Below are 21310 nucleotides of genomic sequence, written 5' to 3'. Positions count from 1 at the left end.
ACCAATGTTTTAAGAATTTGTTTTAACATTGAAAATTTGAGCCCGATTTTTAAAACCGGTATTTTTGGACCAGGCCAGTCTTGCCAAGATATTTGATTGAACTGGTTGGTTGGACAGGCTAGTTGGACTCATTTGCTAAACTTATTACCATCCAATAAAAAACAGTCAACTTATTAAAATTCACATAGAAGAAGATTAAATATTCTCTCCGAGGCCAACTTTTTATCTCTAGCCCTACTTTTTCTCATTCCTACACCACTATAATCAACATCAATGGTGAATTAAATCACTTATAACTAAAGTAATAGCTATGTTATATACTTGATATATTTTGTTTTCTAATATCAAAATACTGATGATTGTAAATACGTATGGTCGGACGTGAGACAACTTTCTTTCTAAAAAGAAATAAACTGGAGAATTAAATCTAAAAAAGACAATGTTAGATGAAATAGTTTCGAGTCACTTAAGAATTACTCTTTGACACAGCTCATCATTAGCTCATTATCAAGTACTCGTAACATGAATTGACTGAAGCTACTACTATTTGTTATTGTTCATAAGGAGTGGACAGGACAAAATGTTTATACAAAAGCAAAATAGAACACTTTCTGTACAAAGTGAAAACTTTTAGCCTACTTTCAAACTCTAACAATCCATGTAACATGATCCCCAAACAATACCAAATACAAACCATCAACTCTCAAACTCAACTATATTCAGGTGCTACAAGAAACCGCTAATCAAGTCGCGTTGGCTCCACCACTGTTGCCACCTCCAGTCCGCAACCCTTGAAGGCAAATGTGCAGTGCTCTTTGCACGTTATCCGCCACAACTCTCAATCTTCCTTGACTGACATCTCCGCCAGCTGACCCGTGCATATCCACTGTCCTGATCACCCTCTGTTTACAATATTCCCAATCTTCCGACCTTAGCCAGCATGACCGTCCACCGTGGCTGCCTTCCATTCCCATAAAAGACACATTTGGGTTTTCACCAAACGAGTACTTCAACCTCACAGAAACACAATATGGCAACCATGCAGCACCCCCAGCAGCGTTTATTTGAGGTATGTGTGCAGGGTCAAGAACCACAGTCAACCCAAAGTCTACGGCATTATGAGGGCGGTCATAGTGAATGTTACTTTTGGAAGCTGAAGAGTTTTCAGGATTTCCCTCAGTATAAAGTCCGGTATGATTTTCAAGACATAATTCGATTCGTGATCTTTGTGCAGGTGGAATATCACCGCCTTGGGCCTGTGCCAAACTTTTTTTCCATGCTATTAACTTTAAGAATTCTCTTAAGACTGAGATTGGTAATGTAAGAAGAGTGATGAACGATGCAACACGGGATGCATCATAGGGTTCTGATGCAACGCGACGGCTGAAGTAATCACAGATTTCACTTATTTCAGCTGGAAGTAATTCTTCTTGAGGAACAACTGCACTGTTCTGCTGTTGTTGCTGTGAATGATGAAACCGTTTTACACTAAGAACTTGAAGAAGAAGTTGCACTCTGTGAACACTAACTGCGAATACATATCCCCTGCAAAAGCACTTTGTTAATATATGAAAGCTTTAGAGCACTTACATATATGGATGGCAATTTCGGCTAAATTTATGATTGGTTCACGTTGGGTTGCCTTTTTTATTACCACCAAAATCAACTTATTGTTAGTGAAATATTACAAATTTGGATCATACTCCAATGTATATACTAAATTTAGCTTGAACAAAACAATTAGTTTAAACCCTTATTGAAATCATAAGTTAGCTTAAACTAATAAACTCTTAATGAAATTATAAGTTACTCTGATTATATAATAATATTTGAAAACTTGTTAATACTAACACTACTGTTTTAGTTGTTAGAAGGTTTCAATGAAAACTCAATAATTATGTATTATATCCAAAATAATTACGAGTATTATGTTAGATTTGTAGCATTATTGTTTAACGATGATAAAGGTATAAACTGAACCTACATAAATTGAAGGGGTTAAAAATGGAAGATCTTGAGCTTTTAGTGAGATATTTAGCCTCAAACTAAATTTTGGTGTCAAAATAAGCTTTACTATTCACCATATTAGATTTAAAGTAGTCTTTTAGTGTTAACAATGGAGGGGACTTTTTGGACATTAATTAACACTAATTTCGGTGTAAAAGGGTACGTTTAGTGCAAACATTGGAGATGCTCTCGTTACTCATTAAAGAGAGTTACAAGCCAAATAGAATTTCCGACCCACCTGTTTTAACCCGTTACCCTGCCCAACCTGTCCATTTTCCCATCTCGTATTATATCTCAGCTGCAAAAAGTCTAATAAATTTATATGTTAAATAGGAAAACTAGGCGGGTTGGGTAACTGGTCAAGACAGATTCTGGTTGGTTTTCAACTTCTCTTACCCCACAAAAAAGCGCAAGGCGGGCTGCTCCTGATCCAGATTCAATAGTGCACCTTCATTGTCCTTCAGAATTGATCCAAGAATCTCCTTCAAGAGTTCTGGTAATTGCGCAAATAGCCATAATACCCCAAGGTATTTCAAAATTCCTCGAAGAACCTTTTTGAGGGCGACAAGAGGAACCCATCCACCACCATAACCACCATCATCCCCGAGCCCAATAATGGCGGTGTTCAACTCTCCCCTAACATGAGCCGGAACAACTGTACCAGGTGCTCTACGTACTAAAGACTGACTTGATGATGCTGACATTGCGTTTGTAGCACGGTTAAAACCAGTCTGTTGGTTCCCAGGTCGAGGCGTTCCGGCAGAACCAGGAAGGCCGCCTCGGTTGCCATTGGTAGCTGAGAGTTGTGGACTGGAAGATGCAACAGAATTGTTGGAACCAGTAGGTCCAACCGATGGTTGACCACCAGTGAAATTAGGGTCTAACCCGTTCAACTCCTGAGCGACATGCTCCATGATGAAGGGCCGAAATTGTGGACACGGTAATGATCCTCCGACTGAGGGGCCGCCCTTTGGTGGTGTTGCTGGTTGCAACCAAACTTGATCTCCAGCAAAACACCTCATGTCAACTGCAAAATATTTGCGGTATATAATCCGAATCCAATACGGGCCACGAAGAACAAACGAGACATCAATGGGCAATAATGAACTAGGCACAATTCCAGGGCCACCTCTAGCAGCCATGTTAGAACCATTCAATATGTTAGGGGCACCAGAGTTCCCAACAGGACCAGGACCATGACCAACATTCGTGCTCGAACCATTTGGCATTTGTCCGTATGAATTTGCTTTTGGTGTAGCAGAGACAGATGAAGCGGCTCCAGGAACCCCAGAAACAGGAACAGCTCGTGCAGGACGTGTTGCTGCAGCAAGAGCATGCAAGGGTCCTGCTGTGAGTCGAATGCAGTCCAAAAGAGATGAAACTTCGGTCCCATTGATAAAATCTTCCAGATACTGAAAATAGAGAAGAAAAAAATCATATATTATTTGTCAAATTTGAATTTTGGTAGTATTACACTGAAGTATTAGAGATACCTTGGTATGGGGCCAAAGTTGGTCAGGCGATACATGCATAGTACAGCCACTTTTACCAGATTCCCATTCAACAACAAAGCGAGCAAGAACCCCCGAACCAAAACTGAACCACAAACTCATTAGCCCAACTGCCTCAATTTTAAACGCCTTCCTCATCTGTTCCGAGTATTTATCTCCCACTTCAGAACCACTTTTTCCTCCTGGAGCTGGTTTAGCATCAACATTAGATCGACTTTCTTCTGATTTCTCATCAGATCTAACAACCAAAAGTCTCCTCATTCCTAAAGCAAATGTCCGAGCGTTTGATAGCCGTTGAATATCCGCAACCAGCTTTTTAATACTATCGGCTTCAACAGAATTATAAGTCAAAACAACACCATCAACATCATAGCGAATATGTGAATCTATATCAGACGTGTTAGCAATCCGAACGCCTGAACCCCATAGAGTGTTAGTGTTTCCCTTTTGAAGCTCCCACAAGTCCATGAAATGTTGGTCATCGATTTTAACATCCCAATACATGCTTCCAGGTTTGCCAAGTCGTAAACATATGTGTTCCCATGTGTCACCTGTTGCAAACGGAAGTTTGAACCATATGTTTGAAGAAGCTGTTCTCAATCCCACTTCTTCGGCATATGGAATGTCAAGTGCATCCATCTGACTGGTCAGCCGAGCATGTTTGATGCAAAGCGAGCAATGTCTGACTACATGAAGAAGAGCCGAGACATATATACTGGATGGTGCATTACCTTTGTTTGCCTCTGCTATAAGATTCACATATCTGTATTTTACAATACTGCTGGCAGCACCTAGCTGATTTTGAGTTGTTCTTGAAGATTTTTTTCTCTTGGAAGATGGTTCAAGGATTTCTAGGGATTTAAGGGATGGGATTAAGTCTAACATATCCCACAATGTGCGTTTCCGTGATCCGTTATCTCTGGTAATTTGACTGCCTGGGGATTCTGGTGCTGTAGCTGAAAAAAGAGAGCATCTAGAGTGAAAAACTACCCCAATATAACTACACAGATCAAAACTGCCCACTTTATTTCACTTGGAGGTTGAGGGTTCAAGTCTCAATTGGGACAAAGTATTTATCAAAGGTATGATGGTGTGTCTTTGTTATTCAAAATTTATGACAAAAAACATTATATATATATATATATATATATATCCAGAAATGTCAATTAATAATCTAACTTTCTGTATAAAATGATTTACGAGATTTTACGCTTCAAAAACATGCTTGGAGTGTTTTTAGACCTGTTTGACACGTTTCCTTTAAAGCTATAATTTTAATTCCCATTTGACCTGTTAGAGATAAGATTTGTAATGCAACATCTATTGATAAGGAAGGATTGTATATGATAGATTCAGAAACTTCGAATGACCCACCTGAAGTACCAGTTACTGAATTTCTATATGCATTTCCCCTTGCACTTGGTGCAGAAGCTCGAGATGATATCCGAGCAGACCGGCTTCCTGCAACTGGTGGCTGATCATCATCCACAGTGATATAAGAACCCACTTCAGTAGAGAGTGATGATCTAGCAGATAAATCTTGATCGGATTTTGAAGCTGACAGATTCTTCATAGCTACGTTTCTGGAAACAGATTGCATCCTACCCTTGTAATTACTGGTAGGGTACAAAGAACCATTCCAATTTGAACCTACATTTGTAAGATTCCCAGGATTATCCATATGAGAACTATTGTAACTCTGGACAGAAAAGGCAGGTGCAGAGCTTCGTCTTTCTTGCTCAAAAATTTCATCCACGATTGAAGAAAAACCAGAAAGCCCAGAACCTTCAATGGTCAAATCAGAAAGAATACCATTGTCGGATATTTGATTAGTGCCCGTGTCATTAGTAGAAGATGCTAAGGCACCATAATCAAGAAGGGTTGAATCAGTTTCGCCTTCAAGCAAATGCATTTGATCTATATCAACATTTTTAACGCGGGTAACAAGGTTAGGTACAGCAGATGATCCTGGTTTTCCTGATGGATCAGGCTGAGTTTCTAGCAATTTAAAAATAGGTCTACAGTCATCTTGCAGTTGCATCAGCAGAAAAAAAGAACTCCCACAGTCAGGGAATCCCATGACAAGCATATTGGAACCATTTACGACATGTTTTGGCACCTTTACGGGAGAAAACCCATGTTCATACACCTGTAAAAATACGTGACTTGATAAAACTCAACAAAAAATGCACTTGAACATCATCTACTCCTATATTTATGAGAGTTTTCATAATTTTAATATTAGTAGTAGATGTATGTCTTGATAAGATAACTTTAGACGCATCCAGAAGTAGTCTTTACCTGAAGGCCTAAAAACCTCCCAATACATGCAAATAAATGCAACAAACTCTTGCTTCTCAAGCTTATAAATGCTTCAGCTGCAGTCATACTTCCCTGGTTTAGTGCTTCCTCACATTCTCTTAGTGCTAATGATGATATTGTACTTTTTGATGAATGGAGGAGAAAGCGCCCAGTCCTGCAAGTTATATACAACAAAATTTATATAATTTTAATTTAGGTTCATTTATGTGTGTGTGTGTGTGAGTGAAACGGTATAAAGAAGAAAAGCTCGCTGCATCATTAATGGTGTTGAGATTTTAGCACCTCAGAGTAATGTTGAAATATAGCACCAAACTCCACATTCTATCAACATAGAGAGAACTTACTGAAAAATATGATGTCCTATAATTGTAAACAAATTGCTAAAACAAATGCTACTAACTATAGCAATTATCCAGATTTATTTTATTTATTTTTTTGAAGGCAAAAGTTATCCAAATTTAGCCAAGTAGATTTACTAAACTGACCAGTAGCACTCAGCAATGCTATTTAAATAATCAGTCACAACGATGACATTCAAGAAGCGGTCAGATTATTCACAACAGACATCTCAGATCAATACAACACCATAAACATACATATTTGTATCAAGAGGTTGGAGTATGACCTTATATTCATTCCAAGAGTAAAAAATGATGAACCATAGGCACGCACTCGTAATACTTCCTGCCCTTCAGAATCTGAATTATTGTCCTGCACATAAAAGTCAGACAAGGTAATATAATCATCAACCAACTGAGCGTAATTAACTGAATAAGTATTGAACAGTCAAGCCACAATAGAAAGATCATTTGCATTCATGGGCACCTAAGGCCACCTCAAAGTTTTTATAATCAAGCCGCAGAAGTACAGAACTGACCTTGTTGTGCTCTGCACCAGGTTGATCAACCGAGCAATGAAGAGTAACGTCGCCATCAGCTCGACGAAGATGACTATTTTGTCCCAACTCTTTATAAATTTCAAGCAAACGAGTATACTTATTACAGCATATAGCCCTTAGCAGCAATTTCTCAACGTCAATACAGCTCTGGTCAATGGATAATTCTGCCTCCTTATTAGTTAAAGGATCAATAACAAACGAGCTATGGAGACACTTTATTCTCAAATCGGGCCCTGGTTCAATTTTGATAAAAGGACATGCTGCTATATCGGATGTTCCATTGTTTTTATCACAATCCAACCAGTAAACAACTTTTAATCCCGGGGTCCGTAACCCTCCAGAATCAGTTTCCCCATCTTGACTAATATGCGTAGAACCACCAGCAGTACTTTGACCCGAATTACCATCAGATATAAGCTCAAACCGAATTGCATCTTTCCATCTGCCTGCCCTAAGTGCTTGAACTTGTCTTATAACAGTGTCCATAATAAGAGCCACACAAAATTCATGTAGTATAGAATACAAAGTTGCAAAAGGGGAGTCAGAAGCAGCCATTCTGCGTTCTAAATCATCTCCAAGAACAAACCGTCTTGTTTCTTCAAGCTTCACTAGACCACTTTTTTCACCAACAAGTACCTCCAAATGCAATATTCTCCACATTGACAGGTGTCCACGATAACCGAGTGTTAGCAATACCTTAAACTCCCCTTGAACACAAAGGTTTACTGTACCATCAAAAATTTTGACCTCAGAGAACTCTTTGGGAAGTGTGGTTTCAAGTAACTTTGACCTGACTATCGTGTCAAGTTTTTTCAGCACGGGTTTTTGCTGTTTATCAGTTAATGTGCTCTGAATACCCACATCTTCTATGCACTTGGGTAAACGTTCGTAAGTACCCGTAAGAAGAATTTCAATGGCAGATGGAACATCATAAATTGGAGCACGAGCTTGTTGAAGTCCCTCGTGCATGAAAAACATTGAATCTGCAGCTTGAGTGAAACATGTTTCATGACTTGACAGGGTTGAGGCAAGTTGCTGACAGTATTGTATAAGTGGTACCTGCAAATAAGAAGATGGTAACATCTTATATCTTTTTAATAATAAGCATGCAGTTATTGTGACGTAAATGATAATAAGCATGCAGTTATTGTGACGTAAATGATAACAGCTATCGTCTCTCCTCTCTCCATTATTAATCGTAAAAATTTAGACCTTAAGTGTTGAACCTTGTATACCCAAATTAAAGTCATCAAGTTTTGAAGCATTTCCAAAATTTAGTAATGAACTTTATCAAAAGCTATATACAGTTTGACAATTTATGTTAAGGCATGATGATAACTACACAAGGAAGGACATTATGTGTGTATGACTATCTATGATACTATGTTCTCTGTGTCTATCATTATGTGCTTATAATCTTATATGCATGTATAATAGATTAATAATAATGCCAACAATACTAACATCAACAACTTTCAACTTTACATCATAAAGAACTAGTATGTTCTTGACCACTTTACATCAGAAAGACCTAGCTCTGTTCTTGTCCAGTTTCAACCATTAAGAAACTATTTATACATAATTCCATTACAACTTACAACCTTCAGTAACAGTAAAGAATACATCTTTCTCACTCTTCCAAACTTTCTATTCCAAAAATAGTCATGATGGAGAACAATTTTAATGTCAATTTTGCTAAAGTAACCATACGGATTTTTCAAATAACTACATTAAATCCTCAAAATTACTAAACAAATATTGCATCTTTTTCATTCCTCTTAGTGTCAAGGAAGGATTTTTCAGTCTTATTCTTATGTTCAACTTTTTTAAAATCAATAAAAATAAATAGAGACTACCCTCTGGCAGCCCCCACTGACCGCGACTAACATGAGACAAGTAGATCACATAACACTAAGGTTGAAGGGACATGCGGATGGGATTAGAACACATGCCCTTTGCTTTTATATTGCATGTACCCACTCGATATAATATCCACATAGGTTGTTGTTTTTTCAAATAATCTCATTATATTCTTCCCAACATCAATAAAACTACTTTTACCACCACACGTTTGGATTATAAACTCCTGATGTTGATAACCATATGGCTTTCCAGTATCCCATTACACGCTTCAATAACACAGGTTAAACCTTTCATTATCTTCCCAGCCTCGAAAAAACCTATTTACCGTCAAATTTCCAGATTATCGATTCTCAATATTCATCCAAAAAATCACATTATTTTCTCAATAGTACTAAAAACTAAACCTTTCTCAATATTCCAAACGCCAAGAAAACTATTCTTATCATCTTATGTTCAAAGTTCAAACTACCAAAAGTTAACATATAACTACATTAGTTTCTACTCTTAGGACATTAGGCACATCAACAAAAACCCTAATCTACAGTATATACGTGTGTATATATATATACCTGTACAATGTTAGTATACAAATATATGCATATAATCAAGCTAAAATAATTGATAAACAAACCTGTTGGCACCACTGAGCAAGAACATTAAGTCTAAGCATTCTTTGTTGAGTCTTGACAAGATACTTAAGTATACTTATCTTCTTTTCGGAATCCGACATTTCGCTCGATTTCGATTTTTCCACTAACTCCTTCAAAGAAACATAAGATTCCTCTGCAGCTCTATTCACCAATGTTGAAAATTCCACTGATTCTTGCCCTAATTCCCCCATTTTTTATCACCTCAATACAATTATCACTATATCTATATATATATAAGTTTATATCTTTTCTCTGTTATTATCAATACCCACAACAACTAAATGAATTCCCATATCGATTTCAATACAATTAGGGCACAAAATTAACAAAAGGTGTCATCTTTTTTTTTGTATTTCAAAAAATATGGCACCGATTGGAAAAAGAACACCGCGGTTGCCACCGGTTGCTCCGCCGTCTGCCGCACCGGTGTAGCCTTGTGTCTGTGAATCTTGTGTGGGTTTTGAGCTCTCAAGTTCGCTTTGTGATTTTTTATATCTAAAATTGTTTTTTTCATTATTTATAACAAAGTATGTGTCTGTATATTATATATATATAAAAAAAGAAATATGATCCAAGGTCAAAATTACAAAAAGCTACCCTCATTATTAATTAATATTAATTTATTTATTTCTTACAAGTTTGGGCTATATTCTTTAACTTTATGGGCCTCAATATTGGGTCTAGCCCATAAATGAGGTAGTCAATACATACATAACTACAATAGTAACTAGTAAGGGCTTAGACTACAAGTTGTAGCCTAAAATTTTAGTTTTTAACATGTGTGACTTTCATTTTGGTGGTCAACAACATTAGATACGGGGAAAAGTTAGGTAAAGCACTTATCTTAGATAAATCAGAGGGGATTATGTAAAATTCAGGTAGGTTTATGTAAAATTCAGGGGTATGTATGTTTATCAAATTCAAAGATTTAATTTGTAACGTTTTTTTAAGTGGCAGCACCTAAGCTTAGGTAAAGTCTGCAGTACGGATCATTTTTTCTTTGGGTAAAGGATACCCTTGTGAATTTACAGTACGGATCATTTTCCCATAACTTATTAGTGATGTTCATTTACCTTTAATTAATAAAATTTTCAAATATGATTTTTATAATTACAAATTATAAATAATAAGTCATAAGTCATAATAATTTAAATTGGTAGTTTTGAAAAGAAAAAATAAGACAGTGTAAAGAATATCCATGTTATGTATGGTAGTAAAGCTAATGATGTACAATTGAAGTTAGCATTTTATTTTTGTAAATAAATGACCCAACTACTGATACTTGTTGGACAATGATGGTCATGAAAGAAAATTGAAAGAAATGGTGTTTGATATCATGCATTGAAAAATAAAGTTTTTTAAATACTTAATGATAAGTTCATGTGTTGCAGATCAAATTGCCGATCTTTCTAAACTTGTCAACGTTTTCTAAACAATAGATACTTGATAAACTAAATTTCAATCAACTGACATAAAAAATGGTTAAATATTATTTTTAGAGTGACTCTTTTTTTTTATATATAAATCAATCGGTAATGTCATCAAGACCCCATAGATGCATAAGATCAAATACTATAGGGTTATGGATTCAAACTCTGTCAAAAATAAGTGAAAAATTATATTTTATGCCTACATATGTAAAGATAATGTTTGTCGGGCATAAATTTTATTTGATGTGCGTTTTAAGTATCAAAATCATACTATTGGTTCCCACTCATTAATCCTATATATTTTTTTTCTAACATTTTTTTATAGCAATCCTCAAAACCCGTTAATTTTTGCCATGTGCCCATGACAAACAAAAGTCTATATTATATGTCGTGAAGGTAGATTGATAATACTCTTTATTTTATTATTATAAAGATGTAATTGATAATAATGGAGCAATCATAGACTTAACTTTATTCAAAGTCATTATTATTTTCTATAGAAAAATGATAAATCAACCAAATTAATATGTCTAATTGTAAAATGATGACATGTGGAAAAATTAGGGGGCAAGATTAAGAAATAGAATTAGTGGAATCTACATATCAAATTCTTAAGGTTTTAGGCATATCTTTAGGCATACCAATTAGGTTGATTAATCATTTTCCTTTCCTATATATTTTAAGGAAAATGATTTATCCTCCTAAATAATTAGCCTAAAAATTCTCCTAATAACTTTAGACGGTGATATGTGAATACCACTAGTTCTCTCTCTTAATCTCACCCCCTGATTTTTCTACAAGTCCTCATCTAAAAGTTAAAATACTTTTTAGGCTATTATATTAATTAGGAGGATGAATCATTTCCCGTATTTTAAAGACGGGTTACTTTAGGCCGCTCACTAAGGGCTCTTCGACACCTTCTTCGACCACTCGTCGACGAGGCCAGCTTAGGGAGGGAGTTCGTCGACCGCTGCTTCGTTTGAGTTGTTTCGTTCGATCGATGATGATTGACGAGGAGAAGGAGCGTGTATGTGGGACCTCATCCAACGTAAAATTGTTTTTTTTTTTTAAAAAAAAAAAAACAAACGACTAGATTTATTAAAAAAAAAACTTTCTCTATAAAAACCAACTTCTATTCAACCATTCTCATCTCATTCACTTCTTTTCACTCATATATTTTTATACATAACAACACACACTCTATACATTTTCACTAAATATGTCGAGTTCGGACGAATATTCAGTTTCATACATGAGTAAGTATACAATAGATGCCGAAATGTTAAACACTTTCGTTAATTTAATCGAAGATGAAGAAGCAGAAGCAGAGAGCTCGAGAATGGCAATCAAACCAAAAATACCAAGAAGAACAATAACCAGAAACCATGTGGAAGCCTTCACACGTTTATACAATCATTAATTTGCCCCGCAACCCGTTTACCCTGCCGATTATTTTAGAAGGCGTTTTCGAATGCCGAAAGAAATGTTTCTTCGTATAGTGAATGATATATATCATTTTGACGTCGTACAAACATTACCAAAACACTTTGCATTCTTCCACAACGCTGCAACCGACGTTGTGGGTCGCCCGACGTTAAATATTTTTCAAAAATGTACTTCCGCTATACGCCAGCTGGCTTATGCCTCTACTGCCGACCAGTTAGATGAATACCTCGAAATGGGTTCTTAAACGTCTGCCGATTCATTGAACTGCTTCTGCAAATGTGTTGTTCAATTATATCACGCAGAGTTTTTGAGAAAACCGACACAAGAAGATGTTAACCGCGTGACCGCTAAACACGAGGCGGTGCACGGTTTTCCGGGTATGCTTGGAAATGTTGATTGTATGCATTGGGCTTGGAGAAACTGCACAACGGCATGGCAAGGCCAATACACTCGTGGTGACAAAGGACATCCGACGACTATGCTTGAAGCAGTTGCTTCATATGATTTGTGGATTTGGCATGCTTACTTTGGACTCGCCGGTTCGAACAACAACATCAACGTCCTTAATGAATCTGAATTGTTCGACCAGCTTCTTCAAAATAGAGCTCCTGCGGTAAATTTCACCGTTAATGGCCAACAATTTACAAAGGGTTATTATCTAGCTGATGGTATTTATCCAGAATGGGCTACACTTGTCAAGTCTTTCAAGTGTCCCATGGACCCTAAGACCTCTAAATTCAAACGCTTCCAAGAGTCTGCAAGAAAAGACGTGGAGCGTGCTTTTGGGGTACTTCAAGGCCGATGGAGAATCCTTCAACAGGGTGCGCGTCCATTAAGTATTAACAAAATTAAACGCATCATGTACTCTTGTGTGTTGTTGCACAACATGGTCGTTGAATATAACGGCCGTACAATCAGTCCTTTGGATTTGGAGCTAATTCCTGATACCCCGCCAACGCGTTCTTGGGAAGAACGTGTTGACATTCAGTTACGTATGACATGGGAGTTACGTGATAGATCGACACACAACCGTCTAAGAGGCGCCCTAGTCGAGCACATTTGGAACTTGCCGGAAAACCAACGTGAACGTTGAATGTATTTTGTTTTTTTTAGTTGTGTTTTTTTAATTAATAAATGTAATGTATTGTTTTTTTTTAAATAAATGTATTGTGTTTTTTTTATTTATTAATGTAATGTGTTTTTTTTTTATAAATGTAGTGTGCTTTTTTAATATTTAATTTTAAATAAATGGTGAATTATATATTTTTTATGTAAATATAAAATAAAATAAATAAAAAGTGTGGAAGAGGAGTTATAGGGAGTGATTGTGGAAGATGTGGATGAAGAGAGAAAAAACCGAATGTGGGAATGTGAAAGATGTGTGAAAGAGGTGCTAGCTTAGTGAAAGGCTTTATAATCTTTGAAATAACCCATTTAAAACTATTGCCAGATCATGTTTCTCCCGTCTAAACCATCTAATGTCCCTAATTTAAATTAAATGAATGTCATAATACTCATTTCACTATTTTAACAATTCTGAAATATCTATGTCTATATAAGAAAAGGTTGAAATGTTGGATGATGATGTTAACAAAAATCCCAATAATCATACTGTTAAAACAGACACATGTCAAACCCAAAATGCTGATGAAAATTTGGTACTTATTGGGGCAAATCAATAAACCTGTACCGATATCGTATCCATGTAATTAGTACAGTATTTGCTTCTTACTTTGGGTTGTTTTTTGTATCGGTACTAACAGTTCAGTACAGTTAGTGCTGAAAACTATCCCTATATTAGATTATAAACAATTAAATCTCATAGAATAAAAAGAATTAATTCTAGAAGACGACCCATATAATAGACATATCACCTTAAGATGAAGGGTACTTGTAATGTGTGTGATTATACTCACAAAATGACAAAATATTACAGTAATATTAAACTCAATTGAAGATCATGTCAAGCCATTCTTAACGTGGTAACTAATTAATTAATATCACTAATTCACTAGTGTATGTACGAAATATGTAAAAAACATATGTTGAAGTTTAACATATGAAAAATATATATTTACTTTTGTGTGCATAATCACATAGGTTAGCGTCTGGTTAGTTGAGACATTGGTGTTTTGTACGAGTATTATATATATAGACATAGACATTTCCGTCAATATCTAAAACAACATAATATGTGTAATTTAAATGTGTATTATATTTTGTTGGGTTTGGAGGTAGTTGTCATCTTTACTAGACTTAATGAAATCTTCTATCTCAATGGCTATTACCATTGTATTTGATCGTCGGGTCTCGTTCGTTATGTAAATGACCAAAAGGAATTGATAAAGGTAATATATATTTTAATTAATTGACCATAACAATACAGTAGACGATTATATAATGTTTTATAGAATTTATATATTGCGGTAAGTTTATTAAAATGTGTGGTATGAGTTGGATTCTTATAGAGAAATCTTCAACTTTTGATATAAGAATAACATTATAATTTTTCGTTTACCACAAGTTTACCGAGTTATAACATATACATTTCTTATGCGTTCTAAGTGGGGTTTTATCTACTTCGTTTTGTTACAATGGTTCATTGTCTATAAATGGCTGTCATTTTACATGTTGTTTTTTGGTGTATATGAAGTTAAATCATATATTTTGTGCTTTATTTTTTTTATTATAGCTTTTCAGTGTTTCATAATACTCCTTAGTCATATTTCATGATTTTCGGTTTTAATGGTTTTTTTGTGTTGGGTCTCTTTGTTTTAAGTCTTGCGAGCTTAATCGAGTCTAATGCTCAAAGCTCGAGCTCAATTATTTGATGACTTTCTAATTACGCTCAAACAGGGCTCCAGCTCGATTAAGATCGGTTCGATTCGAGCTTTCAACGCAATCGAAATTAAGTAATTTACAAGTAGCTTGAGTCATTTACCATTCTTACAATTCTAATTTCCCGTCCTTGCTAAAGTTGTGGTGCCAAAACACCACAATGAAGATCAAAAACTTACTTTGAATGATACTAGGTTTTATTATATGGTCACAAAATAGTGAAATACTGATATCTTTAAATTTTGTGATTTTTCTATTATCCATTTGTCTCAATATAATAATGTATGTATTTAATTTGAGAAAATTACATTTTTGGTTCCTCTAGTTGGCAGGATTTTCAGTTGTTGCTCTTAAGTGATTTAATTACAGAAAAAACCCTAAAGTTGGTCAAATTTTTCACTTTTCACTCCGTGACTAACAGTCGTCTATTAGGTACGTTAAGTGAGGTGCAAATTTGTCATTTCACCATGATATCTTCTATTCTTCCTCCAAACTCAAACACAAACCTAGATTTTGAAAATCACGGTGGCTGGAAAACGAAATGTCAACTGAAAACACACACCGAGCACACACACACACTCGGAAAGACACACAAACACACACTCGAAACACACAACTTTGAGATCGGAAACAAGGGTTTTTGTATTCGAAATTGCTTGGATTGGGATCGGTTTTGGATAGAAGTGGTTGGATTCGAATTGCAATTGCTTTGTTTTGTCTTTCTTTTCAATTCAAACAAGTTTTTTCGGCGGTCAAGTTTTTCCACGCGAAGTCTAGATCGGATTATTTTGGCTAGGGTCCGTGCACGATTGAATTTTGAGCCGACATGTTTCGTGTTCCGATTCGAAGAAACAAGAGATAAATCTATATTTTAATTTTTCCGGCGTGATTTTCAAATTTTCGGCCGCCGTGATTTCAATTGACATTTCGTTTTTCTTTCAAAACCTGATAAATCTGGGTTTGTGTTTGAGTTTGGAAGAAAAGGAAGAAAGAATCATGGTGAAATAACGAATCTGCCCCTCACTTAACGGACCTAATAGACGATCATTAGTTACAGAGTGAAAAGTGAAAAATTTGACCAACTTTAGGAGTTTTTCTGTAATTAACTCATTTAAGAGCAATAACTGAAAATCTTGACAACTTTAAGGACCAAAAATGTAATTTTCTCTAACATATATGTTTCAAGTAGTATTTAAACTTAGATGCTGTTAAGGTAAGTTTATAAAACAAATTCATATATCTTGTTCTCCAACTATTCTAGACACATATATAATCTTTCATTTAGCACTTCACTTAGATGTTACTAGAATTATATAAGTTGTTAGTGTTTAATATACTTTCATAATTAATTAAGAGTGGTAAGTATTAATGATATTTTAATAAGTATATTGACTATCTTTAAATTTATCAGATTTTTAAAATGCTTATGTTTATTTTATGAATGGCAAGTTTATTACAGTATAATATTGTCTTCAAGAAACTCTGGTACCATATGCCTACGAACCATGTTAAGAAATAATATGTTTGCAAGGAAAAGAAAGATATACAAAGAAAATACTCCGTGTGTACGTCATTTCCGGTATTTTTAAAGTTTCTCAAAATGAAAGAAAATGAAAACAAGCAATCAATACATCCAGTTTTCTCGAATACCTTAAGCTTTTTTCGCTTTATATCTATAAAATTAAAAAATAAAAATACAACGTACTAGAAGCTACTAAATTACCTTAACAATGTAAAGATCATCCTTTACACCAACTAATCGGTTTGAAATCATATACCAAAATCCAAATCTCCAAATACTTTCAACTAATTTACAGCCTTAAGGGCTGTATTTAAGGGCTGTATTTAACGTGTATTTAACAAATCCCAATTTGTTTTAATATCAAAGTTGTTTGGTAAATGTTTTATCAGTGATTGTTAAATACAACGCTAAATCTGTATTAAAAGTGTATTTTATTTTATACACGTTAAGTACAACCCAAAGGCTATATTTAACATTTTTTATAAAAAAAAACGTCAATATATTATTCCAACCTCCCAAGCTAATTCATAACGTTACTTTCCATCTTGGTTTGATTCCTTACCGTTTTTATATATGAAAAATGTGATTTGTTAATGGTAAACAAATTTTTTATTCTATACTATAGAATAAAGTATTTTAAGATTTTTTAATTTTAGTATGTCTCAAAATATAGATTTTGTACTAGTAATATCCAAAAAGAAAAGTGAGTATGAGGCTGTTATGCACTTAACTTGGGTGAAAACTCATCTCATATCAATATTTTAATTTTTTAAATAAATGTTTAACCCTCATGATTTTTATGGTTTTAAAAAAAATATATAAAAAATTTTCACCCAATTTAAATGCTTAAGAGACTCGTATTCCCTTCCTTATATCCAAAATACCTTTTTACATCTTACACTATCTATCTTTCATATCTTAAAATAGTTATATTGTCCTTCTTTCCATAATATCGTTCTTTTTCTAATACTATGATCATCCAAAAATAAAAATAAAAAAAAAAAGAATTATTATAAGCATACTCCGTATATCAAAAGTATTTATCCCCTTACAAAAATTCAACATCGATCCAACGGCCCAAACCATTTCATAACGTTACTTTCCTTTTCTTCCTTGAAAATATCATCATCTACCTCCATTTATTCTTCATCTCCAATTCTACACGCACACTCGGTTTTCTCTTCCTATATATATATATTCCCCTTATTTTCAGTTTCACAAATTTAATAATTAATAATTCCTATTTCTGGATCCAATTTCAATTAACAAAATCATGGCGACATTAAGATCGCTAGACGTGACAATAATCTCAGCAAAAGGGCTTAACAAAGTCAACTTAGTTGGCAAAATGGATGTATATGCAGTTGTCTACATCAACAACACAATAACAGGAAACCAAGATCAGAAACAAAAGACCCATGTCGACAAAGACGGCGATTCTAGTCCGACATGGAATTATTCGATGTCTTTCAAATTTGACGAATCTGCTGCGTTACAGAACAGGCTAACACTTGTTGTCAAGATCAAAACTGAAGGGATGTTTGGTGATAAAGATCTTGGTGAAGTTCATGTTCCTGTTAAGGAGCTTTTAGATGGTGTTACTAATAATGGAAAGCCGTTACAGTTTGTTAGTTATCAAGTTAGGAAACCATCAGGAAAACCCAAAGGGGAGTTGAGTTTTAGTTATAAGTTAGCTGAACGACCTGCTCCTGTTGGTAAATTGGATGATCAACCTGTAACGGCTTATCCGGCTGGAAATCCAGCTGGAATAGGTAATAATAGTATTCCAACCGGAAAGGTTGACCAGCCGGATAAGCCAAATGGAAAGGCTGATGAGCCTGTGACAGCTTATCCAGCTGTTGGGCCGTCTGGATCTGGCGGCCCAGGATCTTTGTATCCACCAGTTTATGCAGCAGCCCCACCTGTTGTGACTGGGGCTGCTTCGGTTGCTGGACCATATCCACCTGCAACAGGAGGCGTGTATTACCCGCCTCCTGCGGGTTATCCACAACCACCACCACAAAGTGGATATGCATACCAGCAACCACAACCGGGTTATGGCGGATATCCTCCATATCCGCCACCTGGGTACGGTGGCTACCCGCCCCCACAACCGGGGTATGGATATCCCCCGGTTCAACAACCACAACAGGCTCAAAAGAAGGGCAAGTTTGGTATGGGATTGGGAGCAGGGTTGCTTGGAGGTGCGTTGGGTGGTTTGTTGATCGGTGATATTGTGTCAGATGCTAGCGGTGGTTGCGGTGGCGACTTTTAATATAAAAGGTGTGTATTTTTAGGATGTTTGTTTTCATATGAAAGAGTAAAAGGCATGTGTATTGCCTTGTAATAATTGTCATATCTATTATCAATAATAGATGGAAAAGAACTTGTGTATTTCGTTTTTGTGTATTTGTATATGTATATATCTTAATTAAGATATAAACATATGTATATATCTTAATTAAGATATAAACATATGTATATATATGTTTCGATAGATTAAGGTAGCTCATAATAATATGTAACAGAACAATGAGTGCCAAAAGCAATCTACATTTTGACTGTTACTTATGTACATATGTATTGAATATTGATAGATATGTTTTAAAGTAAAAGTTGCAGTTGCTTAGAAAATTCTATGAATAAATTTTGGGCACTCAGTAGTATTTCTCCTTTTGATTTACATGCATCTCAAAAGAGGGATAGAAGTTTTTAGTGGACATGCTTTTAGTGTGGGGTAAAAGGCTTCTCTAAAGGCAAAGAGTTGTTTTAGTGGAATTTGAAGTCTGAAGTTTACTTTTGACATATAAGAGCATATGATTCTAGACTTCTGGTATTGGACCAAGGAGGAGAAAATGGAGGTAATGGAAGTGTAAGGTTCACAAGTTCAGAAGATAAGATGTATCTTGTGAATAGTTGTGATGTCCTATTTCAACTTGAATTTTTTGGGATCAAGTCGATTTCCACACAAGAAAAGGTATAGCTGAATTTTCCATGAATGCTTATGAGCTTCTTGGTGCTTTCGCTCCATTTTAATATGCTCTATTTCTGTTGGTTTTTGCTTGTAATTCGGGGTTTTCTTATTTTTTTTTCCACGAAGAAAGGTTTCATTATAACATTTAAGTGTGATCTCATGATGAGAGAAGTGTTCTTTAAGTCGAAAAGAATGGAAAAGAAATGAGAAAAAAATTGTGCAATTTTACAATTATGTCATTTTTTTTATAAAGGACATTAATTGTGATTCATTCTTTAGTAGTTTTCGTGATCTGTTCGTCAACTTCTTATGGATTCCCTTCAGGTTCTGTGAATTCATTTTCATAATCTTGAGGAGGCAATATCAGATAATGTGTCTAGGGGAGTTCTGGTTGAAACAAGTCAATTTTTAGTACGGGTCAAAACAAGTTTAGACCGAACAGAATAGCCCCTCAAATGGGAGTTGCAATGATGGGAACACCCCCTTCGGCCCCAAGGGGCATTCCCGTCCAGTTTTTTTTCTCTCCCTTCTGATTTTAAACGGGCTTTCCTCTTTCTTCTTTTTCAGACTTTCTCTAACTTTTTGACGAGTGGGAAGCAAGAATTGAAATGTTTTAGATGTATGAGAATAAAAATAATAATTAAAAAAAAATAAGGGAATGTCTCTTAATGAAATGTTCTACTCCTAAGGAATGGGGGAATGCCCCTTATGATTAGTGTTAGACACGTGTCATGTAAAGAGTGGAGGAGGGGCATCCCCTTAATGCGAGTCTTAGCGTCTCTGCCAATCTTGATGTAATAACTAATCAACATAAATAGGAACATGTCTTATCTTACTTCGTTTATATTATTGCAGTAACTGCCATGAAGAAAGTATTGGATAGCAATTAGCATTCAGCAAAACAGTGTTTAACTGTTGAATATTGGTTTAATCTTTTAAACGATAGTTAATATGTGTAATTGCTATGTTGTTATTGTCCTACATATGGGCTAATGTTTTCTTGCACATTGGGTTCGATTTTTCATCATTTGATTTGGGTTTAAAAAGATGTAGGCATTTGTTGAAGCTTATCTCATGCTCATTTGATTTTTTCTATACAATGTGGATTAGTTTTCGTTCTATCACTGATGTGCAAATACTATCCTAGTCTCTCGTAGATAATTAACTCTAAAAATTAAACGTTGCGGATAAATTAAATTAATCAACAATACATGTGCAGCACTTTAACTTCGATCCACTTTTGTTGGATATATATGTATACGGTTATGGAGCTTATTTAAAAACAATTATTATATTTACAATTTGTGTATGAGACTAGTTACTAATCTACAATAGGGGCCTAACAGCTTTAATAATAGTAAAACAAATGCTCTACGCCCAAAATTTTAGAATACCCCCGGTTTGAAGTTCCCAAATGTGCATATCGATCTTTCCCATACTTATAAATTACGAGTATATATATGCTATGCACGATGGTTGTTAAGTTTAAATCTAAATTCCAAATTTAAAAGGCTGCACAGTTTAAAATTTTTAGGAAATACTAATATAACACCACCTGATTCTGCTGATCACCATGATCAGTATTATTAATTATGGTATAAGATAGAGGAATATATGATGATCTTATGCTAAATAAATCTAGATTATGGACTCATGTAATAATACCTAAGTGAACATATGAAACAACTTAAACATAAAAAAAACGGTCGATTAATAGGAACCACTTGATCCATATGAAACAATTTAAATATAGTGTTCCAAAAAAATTAAGACATGGTGCATTACACATGAGGTAATTAAACGATCAAAATAAACGTCTAATTTCTATAAGAGGGTTGAGTGGTGACAT

At 35.0% G+C, this 21310-nt stretch overlaps 3 protein-coding genes and 1 long non-coding RNA gene across 5 annotated transcripts; 3 read left to right on the top strand and 1 right to left on the bottom strand.

Moving 5' to 3' along the window:
- Positions 1-527: 527 nt before the first annotated feature.
- Positions 528-9485, bottom strand: LOC122599364 (mediator of RNA polymerase II transcription subunit 14). The gene is made up of 8 exons (XM_043771869.1): positions 9233-9485; positions 6718-7797; positions 6466-6551; positions 5820-5994; positions 4893-5667; positions 3501-4474; positions 2404-3419; positions 528-1545 (listed from the first exon to the last, which is right to left on the bottom strand). Exons 1-8 carry the CDS (start codon positions 9440-9442, stop codon positions 744-746), a joined length of 5118 nt encoding a protein of 1705 aa, XP_043627804.1. The 5' UTR covers positions 9443-9485; the 3' UTR covers positions 528-743.
- Positions 9486-11900: 2415 nt separating this feature from the next.
- Positions 11901-13220, top strand: LOC122601679 (protein ALP1-like). The gene is made up of 2 exons (XM_043774420.1): positions 11901-12084; positions 12430-13220. The coding sequence occupies exons 1-2, from the start codon at positions 11901-11903 to the stop codon at positions 13218-13220; spliced, it is 975 nt and encodes a 324-aa protein (XP_043630355.1).
- A 4402-nt stretch (positions 13221-17622) lies between these two features.
- LOC122600116 (protein SRC2) lies at positions 17623-18881 on the top strand. Its single transcript, XM_043772780.1, has one exon. It carries the CDS (start codon positions 17761-17763, stop codon positions 18760-18762), a length of 1002 nt encoding a protein of 333 aa, XP_043628715.1. The 5' UTR covers positions 17623-17760; the 3' UTR covers positions 18763-18881.
- Positions 18882-18937: 56 nt separating this feature from the next.
- LOC122600118 lies at positions 18938-20556 on the top strand. Of its 2 annotated transcripts, none has more exons than XR_006324009.1 (2): positions 18938-19464; positions 20317-20556. It is a non-coding gene; the product is annotated as an uncharacterized LOC122600118 (long non-coding RNA). The 2 variants fall into 2 exon arrangements; XR_006324008.1 differs by having other exon boundaries at positions 19786-20556.
- The last annotated feature ends 754 nt before the right edge of the window (positions 20557-21310 follow it).

The sequence above is a fragment of the Erigeron canadensis genome, chromosome 5 (genome assembly GCF_010389155.1).
Source record: "Erigeron canadensis isolate Cc75 chromosome 5, C_canadensis_v1, whole genome shotgun sequence".
Lineage (NCBI taxonomy): Eukaryota > Viridiplantae > Streptophyta > Magnoliopsida > Asterales > Asteraceae > Erigeron > Erigeron canadensis.
Note: the sequence above shows the minus strand (reverse complement) of the source record. Positions and strands in the feature narration are given on the sequence as shown.

Bases quoted from the DNA above. Each gene is read 5' to 3' on its own strand.
- LOC122599364 (XM_043771869.1), bottom strand. From the start codon at position 9,442: ATGGGGGAATTAGGGCAAGAATCAGTGGAATTTTCAACATTGGTGAAT. The intron at 5,668-5,819 runs GTAAAGACTACT...GTATTTTTACAG, and splicing joins GGAGGTTTTTAGGCCTTCAG to GTGTATGAACATGGGTTTTC. The intron at 1,546-2,403 runs GTAAGAGAAGTT...GTGCTTTTGCAG, and splicing joins GCCTTGCGCTTTTTTGTGGG to GGGATATGTATTCGCAGTTA.
- LOC122601679 (XM_043774420.1), top strand. From the start codon at position 11,901: ATGTCGAGTTCGGACGAATATTCAGTTTCATACATGAGTAAGTATACA. The intron at 12,085-12,429 runs GTTTATACAATC...TATATCACGCAG, and splicing joins CCATGTGGAAGCCTTCACAC to AGTTTTTGAGAAAACCGACA.
- LOC122600116 (XM_043772780.1), top strand. From the start codon at position 17,761: ATGGCGACATTAAGATCGCTAGACGTGACAATAATCTCAGCAAAAGGG.